General features: G+C 45.8%; 1 protein-coding gene across 1 annotated transcript in view; it reads right to left on the minus strand.

Moving 5' to 3' along the window:
- Positions 1–2,393: 2,393 nt before the first annotated feature.
- Positions 2,394–16,446, minus strand: part of FRMPD3 (FERM and PDZ domain containing 3) — a 63,160-nt gene continuing 49,107 nt past the window's right edge. Inside the window, exons 13-14 of the mRNA XM_037062786.1 lie at positions 7,861–8,682; positions 2,394–6,284 (exon numbers count right to left, since the gene is read on the minus strand). Of these exons, the coding sequence (XP_036918681.1) occupies positions 3,247–6,284; positions 7,861–8,682 (3,860 nt within the window). The 3' untranslated portion in view covers positions 2,394–3,246. The remainder of the gene's footprint in view (positions 6,285–7,860; positions 8,683–16,446) is intronic.

The following is a 16,446-nucleotide window of genomic DNA, read 5'->3' on the forward strand; positions in this document are numbered from 1 at the left end:
CAGTGTATTGCAGGGCCAAAGGGGGCACAAGTGTCTGGACTTTCCAGTCAGGTCATGTTGAAAAGCAGCAGGCCTCACAGTATACTGGTACTGCCTTTCACTTGAGCCGGACAGGATACCTGGCAAGTAGCTCCCAGAAGAGCTTGGCCACCAAGGCTAAGCCTGTCACTCCTGGTGGCCTTCTGCATGCAGAATGGAGCTCTGGTTTGGTGTTGGGGAACACACAGAGTAGCCTAGCATGACTACACTGTCTCTTACTCCTCTGTGTTTTTCTTCCTAACTGCTTTAGCCACAACTTTTGCGGGCATGAAAAAATTCTGTGCTCACACACACACAAAAAATTCTGTGCTCAATCTTTGGGAAGGAATGACTAATCGGGGCCACTATACATGGTTGTGTATTATGTGCACCAGGCCAATGAGGCTAGCAGGGCTAGGTGGAGCTCAAATGACCAACCCATGTGCCTGCAGAGCCAATATCACCCAGAAGGTGGTTTTCTTTTTCCTAATGCATCTTCTGGTGTAGCAGTGTGCAGCAGGGAGAAACCTTTTCTAGTTGGCACAAATGCACCTCATAAGCTAGTAGGGACCTGAGATTACCAAAAAGAAATAAAAGAGCCCTGGCTGGTGTAGCTCAGTGGATTGAGTGCGGGCCTGCGAACCACACGATGCAGTTCGATTCCCAGTCAGGGCACATGCCTGGGTTGTGGGCCAGTTCCTAGCAGGGGACTCACGAGAGGCAACCATACACCAATCCTTCTCTCCTTCTCTCCTTCCCTTCCCCTCTAAAGATAAATAAATAAAATTAAAAAAAAAGAAATAAAAGAACTGAGAAACAAAATAAATTCTCCCCATTAAGTTATTTGCTGAAAAGCTGAAGAGGTCAGCCCTGCCTAGGGTCCTGTTGCTTCTCTCTTATCTACCCAATAAATTGCCGGCAGCTGTTCCTAGGGATTTGCTCAACCATAAGGCAGTTGGGCTACACTCTGAGGTGACAGTACACCTTTCAAAGGGAGAGGCCCCATTTCCCAATTCCATCCTGAAAGCTGGCCTAAAGCCCTGTCCCTTGTCTCCCAGGCCATCCAGTGCATTAGGCACAGAGCACATTCTGCCTCCACTCCACCCCTACCCCCTTCAGCTCTGAGGTCACAGCCACGGTGGCCAGGAGAGCCAGGGGAAAGAGAAATAAGTAGACAGTATACAATTCCTGTGACAAAAAAGAGGCTTCTAAGAGGAGCAGAGGGGAAGTGGAAGGAGCAGCATCCTTAGCTGTCATCACCCACCGGATCCCAGGTAGATGGAAGGAGAGAAACACAGGACAAACACTCAGAGTGCTGCTGCCAACCAACAATTCAAGGATACAAAAACACCCACAAAGAGGCACCACCAAGGCTTATTGGGATAGTAAGATGAATAGATTTAATCATTCTTGTTTGAAAAACAAGACATAAATTAGTATATATAATTTATATTTTATGTAGTATATATACTATATACAGACATTAGAAAATGTATCCTCTCCATGAGGTGGAGGGAGAGGTGAAGGATGGGGGTAGAATGATACAAGCAGGGCCTGAGCGGCGAATGTGCAGGATTAAGAAGTTGGGAGGAGAGGAAGACCATATCAGCACTCACGCTTGCAATGGTCAAGGGGGAAACAGTTCCCCACTGGCTGCATCTGTGGCCCATTAAACAACTTGGTCCTGTGGGAGGAGAGGCAAGGAAGATGGAGGCTGGCTTCTACAGAAGGAGGTCCTGTAATCCTTGTTCGGAGGAATCACCGCTCGAGGGGGCTTTATTGCACTAGGGATACCAAGGATAGGTGGGGATTAAGCACAGTGTACATCTTTATAAAACTCATGTAAGAATGGGAAATTTCACATGGGTGTCTCATGTAATGACGATGAGAGGCAGACACAGGGTATGAGCATGTGGGAAATGGGGAGGTATGGAGAGGTGGATGAGAAGCAATCTATACAGAAGAACATTGGCTTTCTTTGTTCCCTACAATGGGGCAATCAGTAGGGACTCCGTGTCTTCACTCCCAGGAAGGTCGTAGGGGGGCGGTGACGGCAGCAGTAGATGTGTGTCAAGGAAGATGCTAAACAGTGTGAATTCCCTTCCAGATGACTCCGGGGGCAGGAAGAGAGAGAGAGAGAGAGAGAGAGAGAGACAGATAGGTGCAGGACTGCACTTGGTAAGGCGCTCAGCTTCTTTTCTTAGAGAGACAAATCCACAGGGTCAATACACAGCCAAAAGCATATACTCAGGATTAACATATCACGCTAGCTTCTAGCAGTTTAAGATATAGTCATCAACATCCACCATCCCCAAACCCCTTCCCCCCTCCCCCCACCCCCCATACCCAATCTGTAGCTAAGTCGACTCCTAAGGACAGTCTGTCTGGTACAGATGTTAAGAGAGGAGCCACATGCCTGCAGCCACAACCCCTGTGCTATGCTGGGCCAGGTGGGCTCTGAGGCCTGTGCTGGGTCTCCTCAGGGTCGACATTTTCACCAGGTACCTTAACTAGAATGATTGGGGTGATCCCAGATGCTTGCTCCCTAGTGGACTGAGCTGCCCTGCCCATCAGTGAGGAACAGGGCACTTTGAGGATGGCTGGTGTGGAGCTACTAGGCCTAGGGGGCGAGGGCTCCCAAGTCTGAAAGCTTGTTGGATTGGCTGCAAACTGCCTGTGTGGCTGTTTTCTGCAGGACTACCACCAGGGCATGAGCCCTCTGGGGTGGCTTCTGCTAAGTGAGTGTGAGCCCAGGGTCGATGGGCATATCTGGACAGAGTACCCTTTCCTCTCCACTTGTCACTGTGATCTGCTGCTACTGCCACTGTTCCCTGGAGGGGAACAGATATCAGAACAAACTCAAGGCCATCAGGCTGGCCTGCTTCAGGCCCTGGCTTCCTCATGCCAAAAATGGAGCAAGAAGTGAGCCTGATGTCAGCTCCCAGCCCCAGAGAAGAGACAAAATACAGCTCTGCAGAGGGCATAGTGATGAGGGGGCCTTGGCCCTCACAGTGACACGAAGAGGCCAGAGGAGTGAGGATACACAGGGCAGCAGCAGGCTGAAGACTTCAGGGGTAGCCTTGATGCAGAGTTTTTGCTCCCTGGAGACAGAGAGCTCTTAGCCCCTTATAGGCTCAGCAGACACATACACTCACCACAGGATGCAAAGACCACAAAGCTTAAACCTGGTGCTAAGACTAGGGTAGGGGAGAGGCCTGGGCAGATGCCCTACTTAATAAGGGTTTTTAAGGAGTGGGTGAATGTGCTCATAACAGTCGCTGAAGTTGGGGATCCTGGTGGATGCCCTGTGGCCACCCCTATAGCTGTTGCTGCCTGCTGCAGTTGCTGCTGCTGCTGCTGCTGCTTAAGATTCCGGGCAGTGGACTCCTCAGCAGCACGCAGCAGGAAGGTGTAGTTCCTCACCACCTCTTCTACCTTGGCCAACAGCTCTTGGCGCTGCGCCTCAGAGCGCACAATGAACACCAGCCGCACAAAGGTCTCAATGAGGCTGCTCAGCACCTGGAAGCTGCCTGTGATAGCTGCCAGCATGTGAGTTGGGCTTTTGTCCACATTGGCCACTCGGCGGCAGGAAGCCCGGAGCTCCTTGAACTTGAGAGCTAGCTCGAGCTTGTACTCAGATATCTGGGAGACATAGGGCTTGGGGGCGCGGGCCTCAGGGCTGGACACACACTGCTGCAGGACTGTCAGCAGCTCATTTGTGTCCAGCCGGGCAGCCAGGAAGCCATCAGGCAGGCCATACGCATGGGCCCGCAGGGCATTGATCTTGGCCAGGCTCCCCTCGAAGGTGGATACCCGGAGGTCAATCTCCTGGGTGCGAGAGGCCTCAGGGCTGCTGCTGCTGCAAGTGGTGGCATCTAGCACCTGGAGGGTCCTGCTCACTACAGGTACCACCTTCTCATCCAACTTCATGCCAGGCAGGATCTTCATGGGGATGGAGTAGGAGAGCTCATCCTTGCCATCGCTGACATCATCTGCCATGTCACATTTGCGGTAGTAGAAGCAGTAACGGATAGAGCAGCACTTGCTGCTTTCACTGTCCTCGTCCAACTCAGTGGGCTTCTGGTATACCTCTTCTGGCAATGAGAATACAGCCATCTGTCTGGGGCCTTTGGTCTCAGGGGCAACTTGGACATATGAAGGGTCTCCCAGGGTTGGTGACTCCAGACACTTGCTTTTCAGACCCAAGCCAAGGGGGAGGCCTGCCTCTACTTCCTTGGCCTCCCTGGGTAGCATGCCCAGGGGTGCGTGTGGATAGACATCTAAGGTCAGTGAGGCCCTGTCACTCTGGTCCAGCTCACTGATACTGTAGTGGCGCATCAGTTTCCTGTAGTTGGGAGCTCCCAGACACTCACCCCCCGAGGCACATGTGGTCAGGCACGAAACACCACTTTCAGGATCTGATCGGCACTCTCGGGATTCCAGGCTGGTGGAACGGATGCGCTGGACATTGGTGGGACTACTGAGGCTCAAGTCTGGGCCTGCCTCTGGCTGCCTCTGGGTAGGTAGGACCTTGTCCTTCTCCCTCCCTTGGAGGCCAGGCAGTGGTGTCTGGGACACCTGCGGCCAACCCCCTCGGCACACACGCTTGCAATCACAACTGCGTCTTTGCTCACGGGACATGCCAGGCCCCTGCTGCAAGGGACTGCTGCGTAGCTGGCAACTGCAGCGGCCTGGGGCTGGGGGTTGCAGGTACTCAGTGCCCGGCAGCTCCCCCTGGCCTGGTGGCTTTAGAAGTTCCTCAAGGAACTCCAGCTCATACTGCTTTACCTTTTGCAGCTGGGCCTGCCGCTCATCAGTCTCCTTCTTCTGGCGGGTTGGGAAGGTGGCAGAAAATAAATTGCGTAGCCGGAAAGGACCTCGAGATGATTTGGGCTTTGTGGGACCTTCAGAGGCCATTTGGGCTCCATCCAGGGTCGTTTCAACCTTCCTAGAGGGCATGGTGCTCACCTGACAGCTGGTGACTTGGGGCCTCAGTGGGCTCTGACCTCGAGGGTGGCAGCTGGGGCTCTGGTCTTGGGACTGGCTGATGTGGCTGTGGCCTTGTGGTTGGAAGCTGGGGCTGTGGCCTCTTGACTGGCAACTGGGACTCTGCAGAGCTATGGGGTATCCAGCTCGGGAAACCAGGCTGGGCTCTTCAAGCTTGCTGCTTTGGGGTGTCCTCTCTAGCTGCCCCTTCTCCCCTTGGCCAGAGCCTGTGCCCTGATTGTGCAGCAAAGGCTTAGCACTGTCTGGCCCACCCTTGCCTGCCACTTCACCTATAGCTTGCTTGCTCACTGAGTCTCGATTAACTCTTGAAAGATAGCTTTTGGGAGGGAAACTTTGAATAGGCAGCCTGTTCTCTTGTGGGGAAAGATGCGGGCTGTCAGCCTGGCTGCCTGTGGGTGTTCTGGGGCTGGAAGAGATCTGTGGGTTCAGCTGCTGCTGGGAATTCCATGAGGTCTCTGGAACACTAGGACTCATTTTGAGTTTAAGATTCTTATTGGCACTGCTGCTCATCATGCTGAGCTCCGGCCTTCCCACACTGACCTCAGGCCTCCCCATGCTGGCCTCCAGCCTTCTTTCCCCACTGCCGGAGGGGTTGCCCAAGGCCCCGCCAGGGGCAGGTAGACTCTTACTGTGAACTACCTGCTGTAGGGCAGCTGAGATGATAGCTGGGGTCACACTGCCCTTTGGGTCCAGGATAAGCTTGGGGCTTAACCTGACCTCCTTTGGCAGGTTCTCCCTTAGCTCAGAGACCTGCTCTTCACTGAAGGATGGTGTGGCCACCCTCAGTGACATCCCTAGGCCTGTCCTAGTGTGCCCAGCCCCTTTGTCCTCAGGAACTGGGGACAGCAGGCTCAGATTCTTCTGCTCACTAAGCTGTGGGGACAGTGCTGGGTGCACTGCCAGGGTGTATGTTCGCTCTCGCTGTGACTGGGCCTCTGACTGGGGCAGCTTCCTCCGAGCGCCAGTCGGGCCAGGACTCTGGCCTGTGACAGCTGGCTGGAGGGATGGGTTGGGATCCGGGTGCCCAAGAGAGTAAGGGGCTGTGAGAACAGCCTGGGCTGCACAGCTCTGGATCCGGAAAGGCAGGTCTTTTCGGGCCAGGAGACTGTCTTTGTTGAGGTGCTGCGCCAGGAAGTAGGTGGTATTCTGATGCTTCATGGCAGACATCATCTCTGACATGTCTGTGAGCTCTGAAGAGTTGGTTTCATGGCCTGAGTCCAGCGATGATTCAGGGGTGATTGTGGCCAGCACAATCAGACCTGGAGGAACAGGGACAGGGCCTGCTGCACTTAACTGAGATAACGTCCTTTCCCAAGCATATGTAGAGAGTTTATGGGGGTCAAGATTAGCCAGCAGTACTGCAAGCTGGGGAAAATCAGTCAGATCTGGGGGGACTGCAGGGCTGAGGGTGGGAGAACTGCAGGGAGGGGTCAAGAAGCAAGCTAGGGAGAGGTTATGAGAGGCTGGAATCCAGAAGAGAACAAAAGAGGCACAGAGAAGATCTGGGCAGTTTCATGGCAAACTAACATGCAAAACAACATGCTAATCATCACTATTTTTAGCTTCTACAACTAGAAAATATTTTTTGACATTTTTGTTAATTGTCCTAGAAAAAAAGGGCTGGCAAAAAGATGTCCCTCTCTATCTGGTCCTCCTCATCTGGCTAGGCCTTCCTATAGTCCTTGTAGCTAAGGCCATTTAGCTGAGCTTTTTTTTCCCTCTGGCTACCACACGGGCCCCTAGCCTGGGAGCAGGTAGTGCTTAGAGCTCCAGACTCTAAGCAAAGAGAAATGCCAGCTGCAGGGCCCAAACACATAGAGGCTGCCTGACAGCAAGGATATCCTAAATACAGAAAAGGCAGAAATCGGTACTCTCTCTGACCAGGCGGGCTCCTACTGACTCCAACTTCTTCACCCTCTCTGTCAACACTTTCTCCCACCTCATGTGCTTCTTCATATGCCTTACTCTTCCCTATTCCTTTTCTATTGCTGTACCACTGACTACTTATTTTTAAGATGTAAGTTTATGGAGGTATGTATGTATGTATGTATGACTATGGGTACATGTCTGACATGTGTGTTTATCTACAAGATGTATATATGTGTATGTGGAACAGAGAATAGCACGCATGTTGTATGGTTTTCCCACCAAATAATAATTAATAATAATAGCTACCACTTACTGAGTCCTTCCTATGTGCTAGTCAGTGCTTAAGTGTTTTGCTTGAATGAACTCATTTAAGCCTCAAAACAACTCTATGAGACATGACTATTGTTATCAAACCCATTTAATATGACAAAAGTGAGGCTCAGAGAAGGTAAGTGCTTCACCAGGGCCACACTGAAAATGAGTAGAACCAGGACTTGGGTGCATCTGGTTGAAAGCCCATTCTCTGGGCAGAACAAAGACCTCTATTTTCAGCAATGAAAACTCCTGGCTCCCCTGGTTCCAGGTTACTAGGTGGTTACTAGGTTGTTTTATTTTTCTTCCAGTCATGTGCATGCTGGGTGTTCTTTGCCTGTCTTCTATATCTCTCACAATTTTGCTTTGATCCTCCAATCTGGCCTGGCTCTGTAGCTGTCACAGCCCCAATCCCTGGGGTCCATCTGCAAGACATTTCCAGAGATAGAATGGCGAAAGCCAGAGCTTTAGCTGGAGCTGAGCAGTAGACCCCTCCCATAGCACCATTGTTTCTAATACTATCTGAACCACCTCTGGCCCATTTGCTGCCCTGACACAATACAGTGACTTTGATCTCTGCTTGGGGAAAAAACAATGTCAGCTGCTGGTCCTGCATGGAAGAAGAGGCAAGAGGGAGAAGGAATGGGCTGTTACCTGCAGTCTGTGGGCTTGGGGCATGTGGTCCATCCTCTGAGGCTGCCAGGGCTTCTAGAGCCTGCAGAGTGGACACAAGGGCATCGTCTAGCTCCTGGGCATGATCTCTGACAGTCCGGGTCTGCATGCTGTCAATCAGTGTCACCGGAATCTCATCATACAGGAACCCACGCAGATGGCGTCCTTGTTCTTGGCTCTGGACAGCCCGGCGCTTGGAATCATCCTCATCAGAACTGTTGTCTCGGAAACCAGGAGGTGGGGCAGCAATGGCAGGTAACAGTGAAGTGCTCTCATCTTCCTCCTCTTCCTCTTCCTCACTCCCGGGGGGTGGGAGGGACATCAAATCTACTATATTGTCACGAGAGGAACTGGGCTTCCCACCTTTGTGAGGGCCCAGATGCTCCTGGAGTTTGGTTTTACAAGAGTCACAGTAGAAATTCAGGGCTTCAGCCCCAAGGGAATTGTCCAAGGTATAAGACCGGGTCCTGCTGGCACAAGGCTCATGGTCCAGGCTGGCTGCATCGAAGTCATCAGGGACCACACTGTGACCTTGGCCAGAGCTTTTCAATGTAGGGTCAGATTTGGTCCGGGGCCTGGGCTCCTCAAAGAAGATTAAATTCTCGTTGACATCCATCCGACTTTCCTGCTCCTTTCTTTGTTCCCGCATGTGGAGGTAGCAAAAGCTGACAAGCTCAGAGTCGGCAGGTGGGGGCGTGCAGTGGCTTGACTTCCTGGGGCTGGTGCCCATGCTGCCCACATAACTACTCTCCTTTTTCCCCAGGTGGCCCCCAGTGACAGGGCGGTGGGCGCTGTGCATGTAATCTAAACCCAGAAAGAGAATCAACAGATGAGCCCTAGTACTACAGACTGTGGCTGATCTCTCTTGTGGTCTCTGGACTGGGTCTCTGATGCACAGTTGGGTGGTAAGTACCAACACAGCCTTAAATGGCTGCTAGAAATTAGGGAAAGGGGAGTCAATTGCCCATGTTGCTACTGATCCTGAAAGTACAGTGAGTAGAACAGAATGGCCTGAGCTGCTAATAGCCCCATCACCTCTGAAATTTGAAAAGGCATGGGGTGCGTTGGGGTAGGAGTAAAAACCATGGTGTCAGGGCACAAGTGGACTCTTACATGGATAGGTCTGCTCTGAGAGTCAGCTGTAAGCATACTTAAATAAGTGGCATTCGTTTTATGTCATTCTTGGAACTGTCCCTGCCCCCACCCTTTTCAGAGCCTTTTCAACCCCCCAGTGCTCTGTCACTCTTGTGTTATGTTAGATTTCTTCTAGCAGAAGGAAATAAATCTGACAAATTACTACTGCTTTCATGGGAAAGTGTAAAATAGGCTATGTACAATGCCTGAGAATTTACCCTTCAAAGAAGACTGTCAATGGAGGGACCTAAAAGAATAGAGCTCTAGTAGTAGAATTCTGGGCATTTCAATGTGTAAAGCATGTAGGAAGCATGCTGGGATGTGCATATATGGGGGAGAGGATGGGAGGAACATTGTTATAATTCCTCAAATCTCATTATTGCTCTGTATTCATGTAGGGCCAGCTTATCTGCTACACGTACATGTAGTAAAATGTTCTGGTCAACAGCTTTTAATGATGGTATGTCTATGCCTCTGAGGATTTTCTGTATCAAATGCTTCATCTCTGAATGATGTCTCTCTCTTAGTTTGTTTTGAGGGCCCCTTCCCATGTTATCTGTGAGAAAATACTCAGACAATGCCAAATCACTTTACTATCTGACAGGTGGCAAGTAAGCACTAATTTACACTAAGGTCATCAGATATAATCCCATTTAATCCTCACAACAATCCAGTGAGGTAGGTGCTATCATTATCCCCATTTTACAGAGGAAACTGATCCAGTTGATTATGTGATTTATCCAAGGTCAAATGAGTCATAAATGACTGTATGGATTTGAGCCCAGGTCTGAAGGACCAAAAAGCCCATGTTTTTAACTACTACTGTATAGTTCATCATGGTGGTCAAGGTGTTGGAAATCAAAACTTCAAAATACCTTTCAAATTCCAGTTTGACAGGGTCAAGGTGTCAGTGTTGCTTGTCACTAGAGCTTACAGCCACCACAAAAGCATAATGCCGGCACTTAAAAATACAGCACAATCCAACAGCAATAGTTGGAGACTTTGATACCCCACTTTCAATAATGGATAGAACAACTAGGCAGAAGATGAACAAAGAAATAGAGAACTTGAACAACACTGTAAACCAAAAAAATTTATAGAACATACCACCTAACAGCAGCAGAATATACCTTCTTCTCAAGTGCACCCAGAATCTTCTCCAAGATAGACCACATGATAGATCTTTTATGTTACATCATAAAATAAGCCTCAATATATTTAAAAATGAACGAAATCATACCAAGTATGTTTTTTGAGCACAACAGAATCAAATTAGGAAGCAATAACAGAAGAAAATTTGGGACATTCACATTCATATGGAAATTAAACATTGCTAATGAACTGATGGATCAAGGAAGAAATCACAAGGGAAGTGGGAAAATATATTGAGATGAAGGAAAATGAAGATACTACATACCAAAACTTATGGGATCTTGCTAAATTGGTGCTTACAGATAAATTTATAACTCTAAATGCCTACATTAAAAAAAAGAGAAGATTTCACATCAAAAACCTAAACTCTACTTTAAGAGACTTGAAAAAGGAGAGCAAACTAAATCTAAAGCAAAAAAAGAAAAGAAATTGTAATGTATAGAGTATAAGAGAAAATCAATGAGTCTAAAAGTTGGTATAGATGAGTGGATCAAAAACTGTGGTGCATTTACACAATGGAATAGTACGCAGCAGAAGGAAAGAAGGAACTCATACCATTTGCAACTGCATGGATAGATAGAACTATAGAATATTATGCTAAGTGAAATAAGCCAGTCAGTGAAAGACAAATACCACATGGTCCCACTTATAAGAAGACTCTAAGGAACAAAATAAACTAACAAGCAAAACAGAACCAGAGACATGGAAACATGGATCAAACTGACAGTAGTCAGAGGGGAAGGGTGATGGAGATAATGATGGAAAGAAGGGGAATAGTCAAAGAACATGTATGAATGACCCATGGACATGGACAACAGTGTAGGAATTGACTGTGGGAGTGGGGGGTGGGATGGAGAGAGATCAAAGGGGGGAAAATTGGGACAACTGTAATAGAATAACAATAAATAAATAAATGTTGGTGTTTTGAAGAGATCAATGAAATTGACACACATTTAGCTGTACAGACCAAGCCAAAAAGAAAAAAGAGAGAGAGAGAGAACATTCAAATTAGTAAAATCAGAAATGAGAAAAGGGCCATTGCTACTGATTCTACAGATACATAATTGATTATAAGGAAAAATAATAAATAAGTTTATGCCCAAAATTAGATAACCTAGATGAAATTAACAAATTTCTAGACATACACAGGCTATTAAAACTGACTCAAGAAGATAGAAAACCTGAACAGGCCAATAACAGGAAAAGAAATTGAATTAGTAATTATCCCCCACTGCACAAAAAAACTAGAGGTCAGATCCAGATGGTTTTACTGGTAGGTTTTTCCAAATGCTCAAAGAAGCATTTATACTAAACCCTTCCAAAAGATAGAAGAGGAGGGAACACTTCTCAACTCATTCTATGAGGCTAATATTACCCAGATGCTAAAACCAGACAAGAACAACACAAGAAAACTATAAATCTATATTTATTATAAATATAGACACAAAGGCTCAACAAAATGCTAGACATCTGAATCCAGCAACATATAAAAAGAATTATATACCATAACTAAATGTGAGCTATTGCAGGAATGCAACATTGGTTTAGCATCCACAAATCAATTAAGGTAACATACCATGTTAATAAACTAGAGGACAAAACCATATGATCATTTCAATGGACACAGAAAAATCATTAGACAAAACTGACCACTATCTCATGACAAAACTCAACAAGCTAGAAATAAAAGCGAACTTCCTTAGTATGGTAAAATGTTATGTATGAAAAACCCATAGCTAATATCAATCATAGTTGATGGTGAAAGACTGAAAGCTTTCCCCCCAAAATCAGGAAAAAGTCCAGAATTTGTGTTTACACCACTTCTATTCAATATTGTACTAAAAGCCAGGAATATTAGAGAGTACATGAAATGTAAGACATCCAGATTGGAAAGGAAGAAAGAAAAGTGTCTCTATTTCCAGATGGTACAATCTTGTACATAAAAAAAAAAATCTGAAGCAATTCACAAATAATAAAGCATTAGAAATAAACAAGCTCAGCAAGGTTGCAGGATAAAAGTTTAATATACAAAAATTAATTGTGTTTTTATACACCAGCAATGAACAATCTGTTAATGAAATGTGGCAGCAATTCTATTTATAATAGCACCAAAAAGAAAAAACTTAGCCATACATTAAAAATTTGGGAAAGGAATTTAAAAAGATTTGGAAAGACAAATGGAAAGATATTCTATGTTCATGAATTGGAAAACTTAATACTGTTAAGATGGCAATACTTCCCAAATTGATCTCCAGATTAAACACAGTCCCTATCAGAATCCAGCTGACTCTATAGAAATTGACAAGCTAATTCAAAAATTCATATGGAATCACAAGGGAAGCAGAATAACCAAAACAAATTTTAAAAAGAACAAATTAGCAGGATTCACATTTTTCTATTTCAAAGCTTACTACAAAGCAATAGTAATCAAGATAGTGTGGTACTTATGTTAGGGTAGACATACAAATAAGTGGAATAGAATTGAAAGTCTGGAAAGAAATCTGTAGGTTATGTTCAAATAGATTAATTTAAAAACTGGCAAAGGGTTAGAATAGATGTGTCTCCAAAAAAGATATACAAATGACCAGTAAGCACATGGAAACATTCTCAACATCATCAGCCATTATGCAAATCAAAATAACAAGATACACTTCACACCCACTACAATAGATGTAATAAAAACAACAGGCAATATTAAGGGTTGGTGAAGTTATGGTAAAATTGTACCCTTCAACATTGCTGAAGGGAGTATAAAATGATGCAGTCATTCTAGAAAAACAGTTTGGCAGTTTCTTGATGTTAAACACAGAGTTACAATCTGACTAGCAATATCAATCCACTCCTAGGTATATACCAACAAGAAATGAAAATATATGTCCCTACATAAACTTGTACATGAATGTTTATTACATTATTATTAAGAATAGCCAAAAGGTCGAAACAACCCAAGTGTCTATCAGCTGATGAATGGATAAACACAATGTGGTCTATCTATACAATGGACTATTATTTGACCATTAAGAGAACTGAAGGACTGATATATGCTAAAACATGGATGACACTTGAAAACATTATGCTTAAGTGAAAAAAGCATGCCACAAAAAGACAATATATTGTACAACTCCATTTATTTACAATGTTCAGAAAAGGCAAAGCTATTGAGACAGAAAACTGATAAGTGGTTGCTTAGGGCTGAGTGTGATTAGGAAGGGAATAGGGAATGAGTATTAATGGGTACGGGGTTTGTTTTAGGAGGGGCAAATATATCCTAAAATTAAATTGTGGTGATGATTGTACAACCCTGTGAATATATTAAATACACTTAAAAATATTGAGTTGTGAACTTTTTAAATGGGTGAGTTTTATGGCTTGGAAATTATATCTAAATAAAGCTGTTTGATAAAAAGAAGTAAGCACTGAACACATGATCAACTTCTAATCATTGTAAAAAAGAACAAAAGTGTGTTTTGCACTAGAAAGGACTTCATCCCACACGATCCTGTCAATCTCTCATAAGGTAAGTTCTATTATTATCCTTAGTGTATAGATGAGGAAACTCAGACTCAGCTTATGGAACTTGCTCATGATCACACAGCTAAGATACAGCAAAGCAGGGACTTTAACCCAAGTTTCTCTGACTTTGGGTCCCAAGCCCTTGCTGTTTTCAATAGGCCATGTTGTCCCTTTAAATATAATCAATGTAACTTCATTGAGTGGGTTCAGTTTAGGCCTTAGTGGCTGTATCTAGGGAACTCTGGATCAGCTGGTGAAATAGTATGTAATGACCCTCTCTGACTTACAGAAGAGCTCCAGGGCAGCACTGAGTCAGAAACTCTAAGTGTCAGTTCAGGAGGTCTCTACCCTCAGGTATTGTTAACAGGTTCTGGCATTGAACCAGGTGCTAATTAACTATGAGATAGCTTAACAATCTCAATTGGCTGCTATCAGAGGTGGCTCCCAGGGGTATGTCCAGTAAAGAGGTGGTATCTCCTCTAAGACAATGTCTGGAGATCTAAGAGTGGCTTCTCTCCCTGCAAAATGGAATCATCTCTCAACACCAGGCTGTCAAGGCCAGGTGATGCACAGCCCACCACTTGGTGCTATGATTTCCAGATCTGAGGAGTAGCAAGGGACTGTCAGAGGAGAAAATGTCCCTGAAGAAGCCTAAATCTCCCTCACACACATGGTTAGAAATGCCAGTAAAGCCAGGTGTGTTTGGCTGATGTCTGGAACAGTATGTCTCCCAGACTGCAAATCTGTTGTAAATTGCTCATCAGTATCTCCCAAGGGCATGCCCTAGTCCATCCCTCTGTACTCTCCCACTCAGAAGACTGACTTTTAAAAAGGCTTCCAAACAGCAAGACGGTGATCCAACTGGAGCTATATTAAAAAAATACTATATACACATGCATATATACAGTGAACACAACATTGATACAACCTACTTTCTATTAATTGGTCTTGCTATATTCTACAGTCTGATGATCATTATTGATCACAAGAACAAATGACCAAAAGGTCTCGCTAGAACCTCATGTCTTTTCTGAATCATCAAAAAAGAGTCTTTTATGTTTACTATTGCTTTATTACTCTGTGCATGTTAATGTGTTTTAACTATATGAAAATCAGTAAGCCAGCCATTAACCAGAATGTTGAATTCACCAGACCAAACTGTTTTCTAACCATAGGAGAAAACTTAGAGTAAAATCCTCCTCTTGCTGTGACCTCAACTGGGGCTCCCAATGCTTTATTTTCCTGGATTCCCCCGAGACAGATGGCAGTGGCCTCTGTATTCCTGTCATCCCAGTATAGGTAGAGAGTTAGCAGTTGTCTGAGACCTGCTCTAACTTGTGTCCTCAAGACCAGGTGCTGTTCTGTTATGTTAGTTGCATTTCCTCTATATAAGTGCAAAGGCACTTACTGTATTGGCATTATCCCTTCCATTGTCTGTCTGCATTCTCCCACTAGGATATAAACTCTGTTACCATATCTGTCATTAACAGCTATATCTGTAGTGCCTGGAACATAATGAATACTGGAGAAAGTTGCCAAGTGAATAGGTGAAATACCTACTTCGGGAAAACTACTGATAAAGCCCAACAGGTAATCTCTCCCCTTCCACATCCCCATTTTCTTTCTTTTTTCTGTGTCTCAGAGAAGAGGTGATGCTTTGTCTTTTCTGGTTGGTGATTTAACAGGATTCTTTAAGCCCAGTTGGCTGAGTATGGGGTTGGGTTGGCTGGCAGCCAGCAACTGCTATAGTACAAGAATATAGACCTGGTTAGAGAGACCAGGCTCTGAGTGGGCTGAAGCCCTATTCTCTTGAGGAAAATAAAAACAGATGAAGTTGGCAGAATGACAGTTCCCTATAGGCCTTTGCTAAACCAAACCCAGCACTGGAGCTTCTCTTCTGGGATGAAAGTGGGGGTTGATGGAGGAAGCCATTCTCAGCATTATACCAGGAACTGGTGACCCATCACTATAACCTGGATGGAGGTCTCCTCAATGGTGCTGCTTGCTGTTGCCATTTCCTCTCCTTGGGGCCTTGGGATAAGTTGTGCACACAAGCCCCTGACAGGCAGAGCCATGAGACTCATCCTGTCCCACCTGCCTAGAACCATGGGTGGCTGCTATCAACCCAGCAACTAATAATCCAAAAGACTAAGTACTGGGCCCAGGCATTGCCCCAAGTCCCTGGGGTGGTCAAACACTACAAAGAGTAGGGACACCATGGTGGTCCATCTGGCTCCTGCATGGACAGAAAGGCCCTGTGCTTGATGCAGCCTGTGCCCCCATCACTATGCAGGTCCAAGGATGAGGGTTCCCAGGAATTAGGGAGAGGCTCCAAAGCCATGTCTAACTTTTATATAAACGTTCTTTCTAGGCTGCAAGATAATGCAATGAAATTGATTTGCCTTCGGAAAAGCAACATGATGCAACATGGAATGTATTCAGTGAGATTAAAGGGATACAAGAAGCCTGTGTCCCTCATGTAGTGCCACTATTTCCACAGCAAGGGGAATATTAATGAAAACACTGGCCAGGGTGCTGATGGGATGACTGAAACCCTTTGGAAGGCAAGGTGGGACTACAGAACCACCCAAGGGACTTCTTAAAATAGACCCATAACAACCCTCACTTTCAAATCTGTCCTCACTTGAGCTGCAGGCTCTTCCTTCTGCCTTCCCTTTTCCCTTTCTCCCTCTCCACCCTGCTCAGTAAGAGGTAATAATTTACATAGGTGTGATGACAGAGAGGAAGACCACAGGTGACACTAACAAT

This window comes from Sturnira hondurensis, unplaced genomic scaffold, assembly GCF_014824575.4.
Source record: "Sturnira hondurensis isolate 20B ecotype Veracruz unplaced genomic scaffold, ASM1482457v3 Scaffold0014345, whole genome shotgun sequence".
NCBI lineage: Eukaryota > Metazoa > Chordata > Mammalia > Chiroptera > Phyllostomidae > Sturnira > Sturnira hondurensis.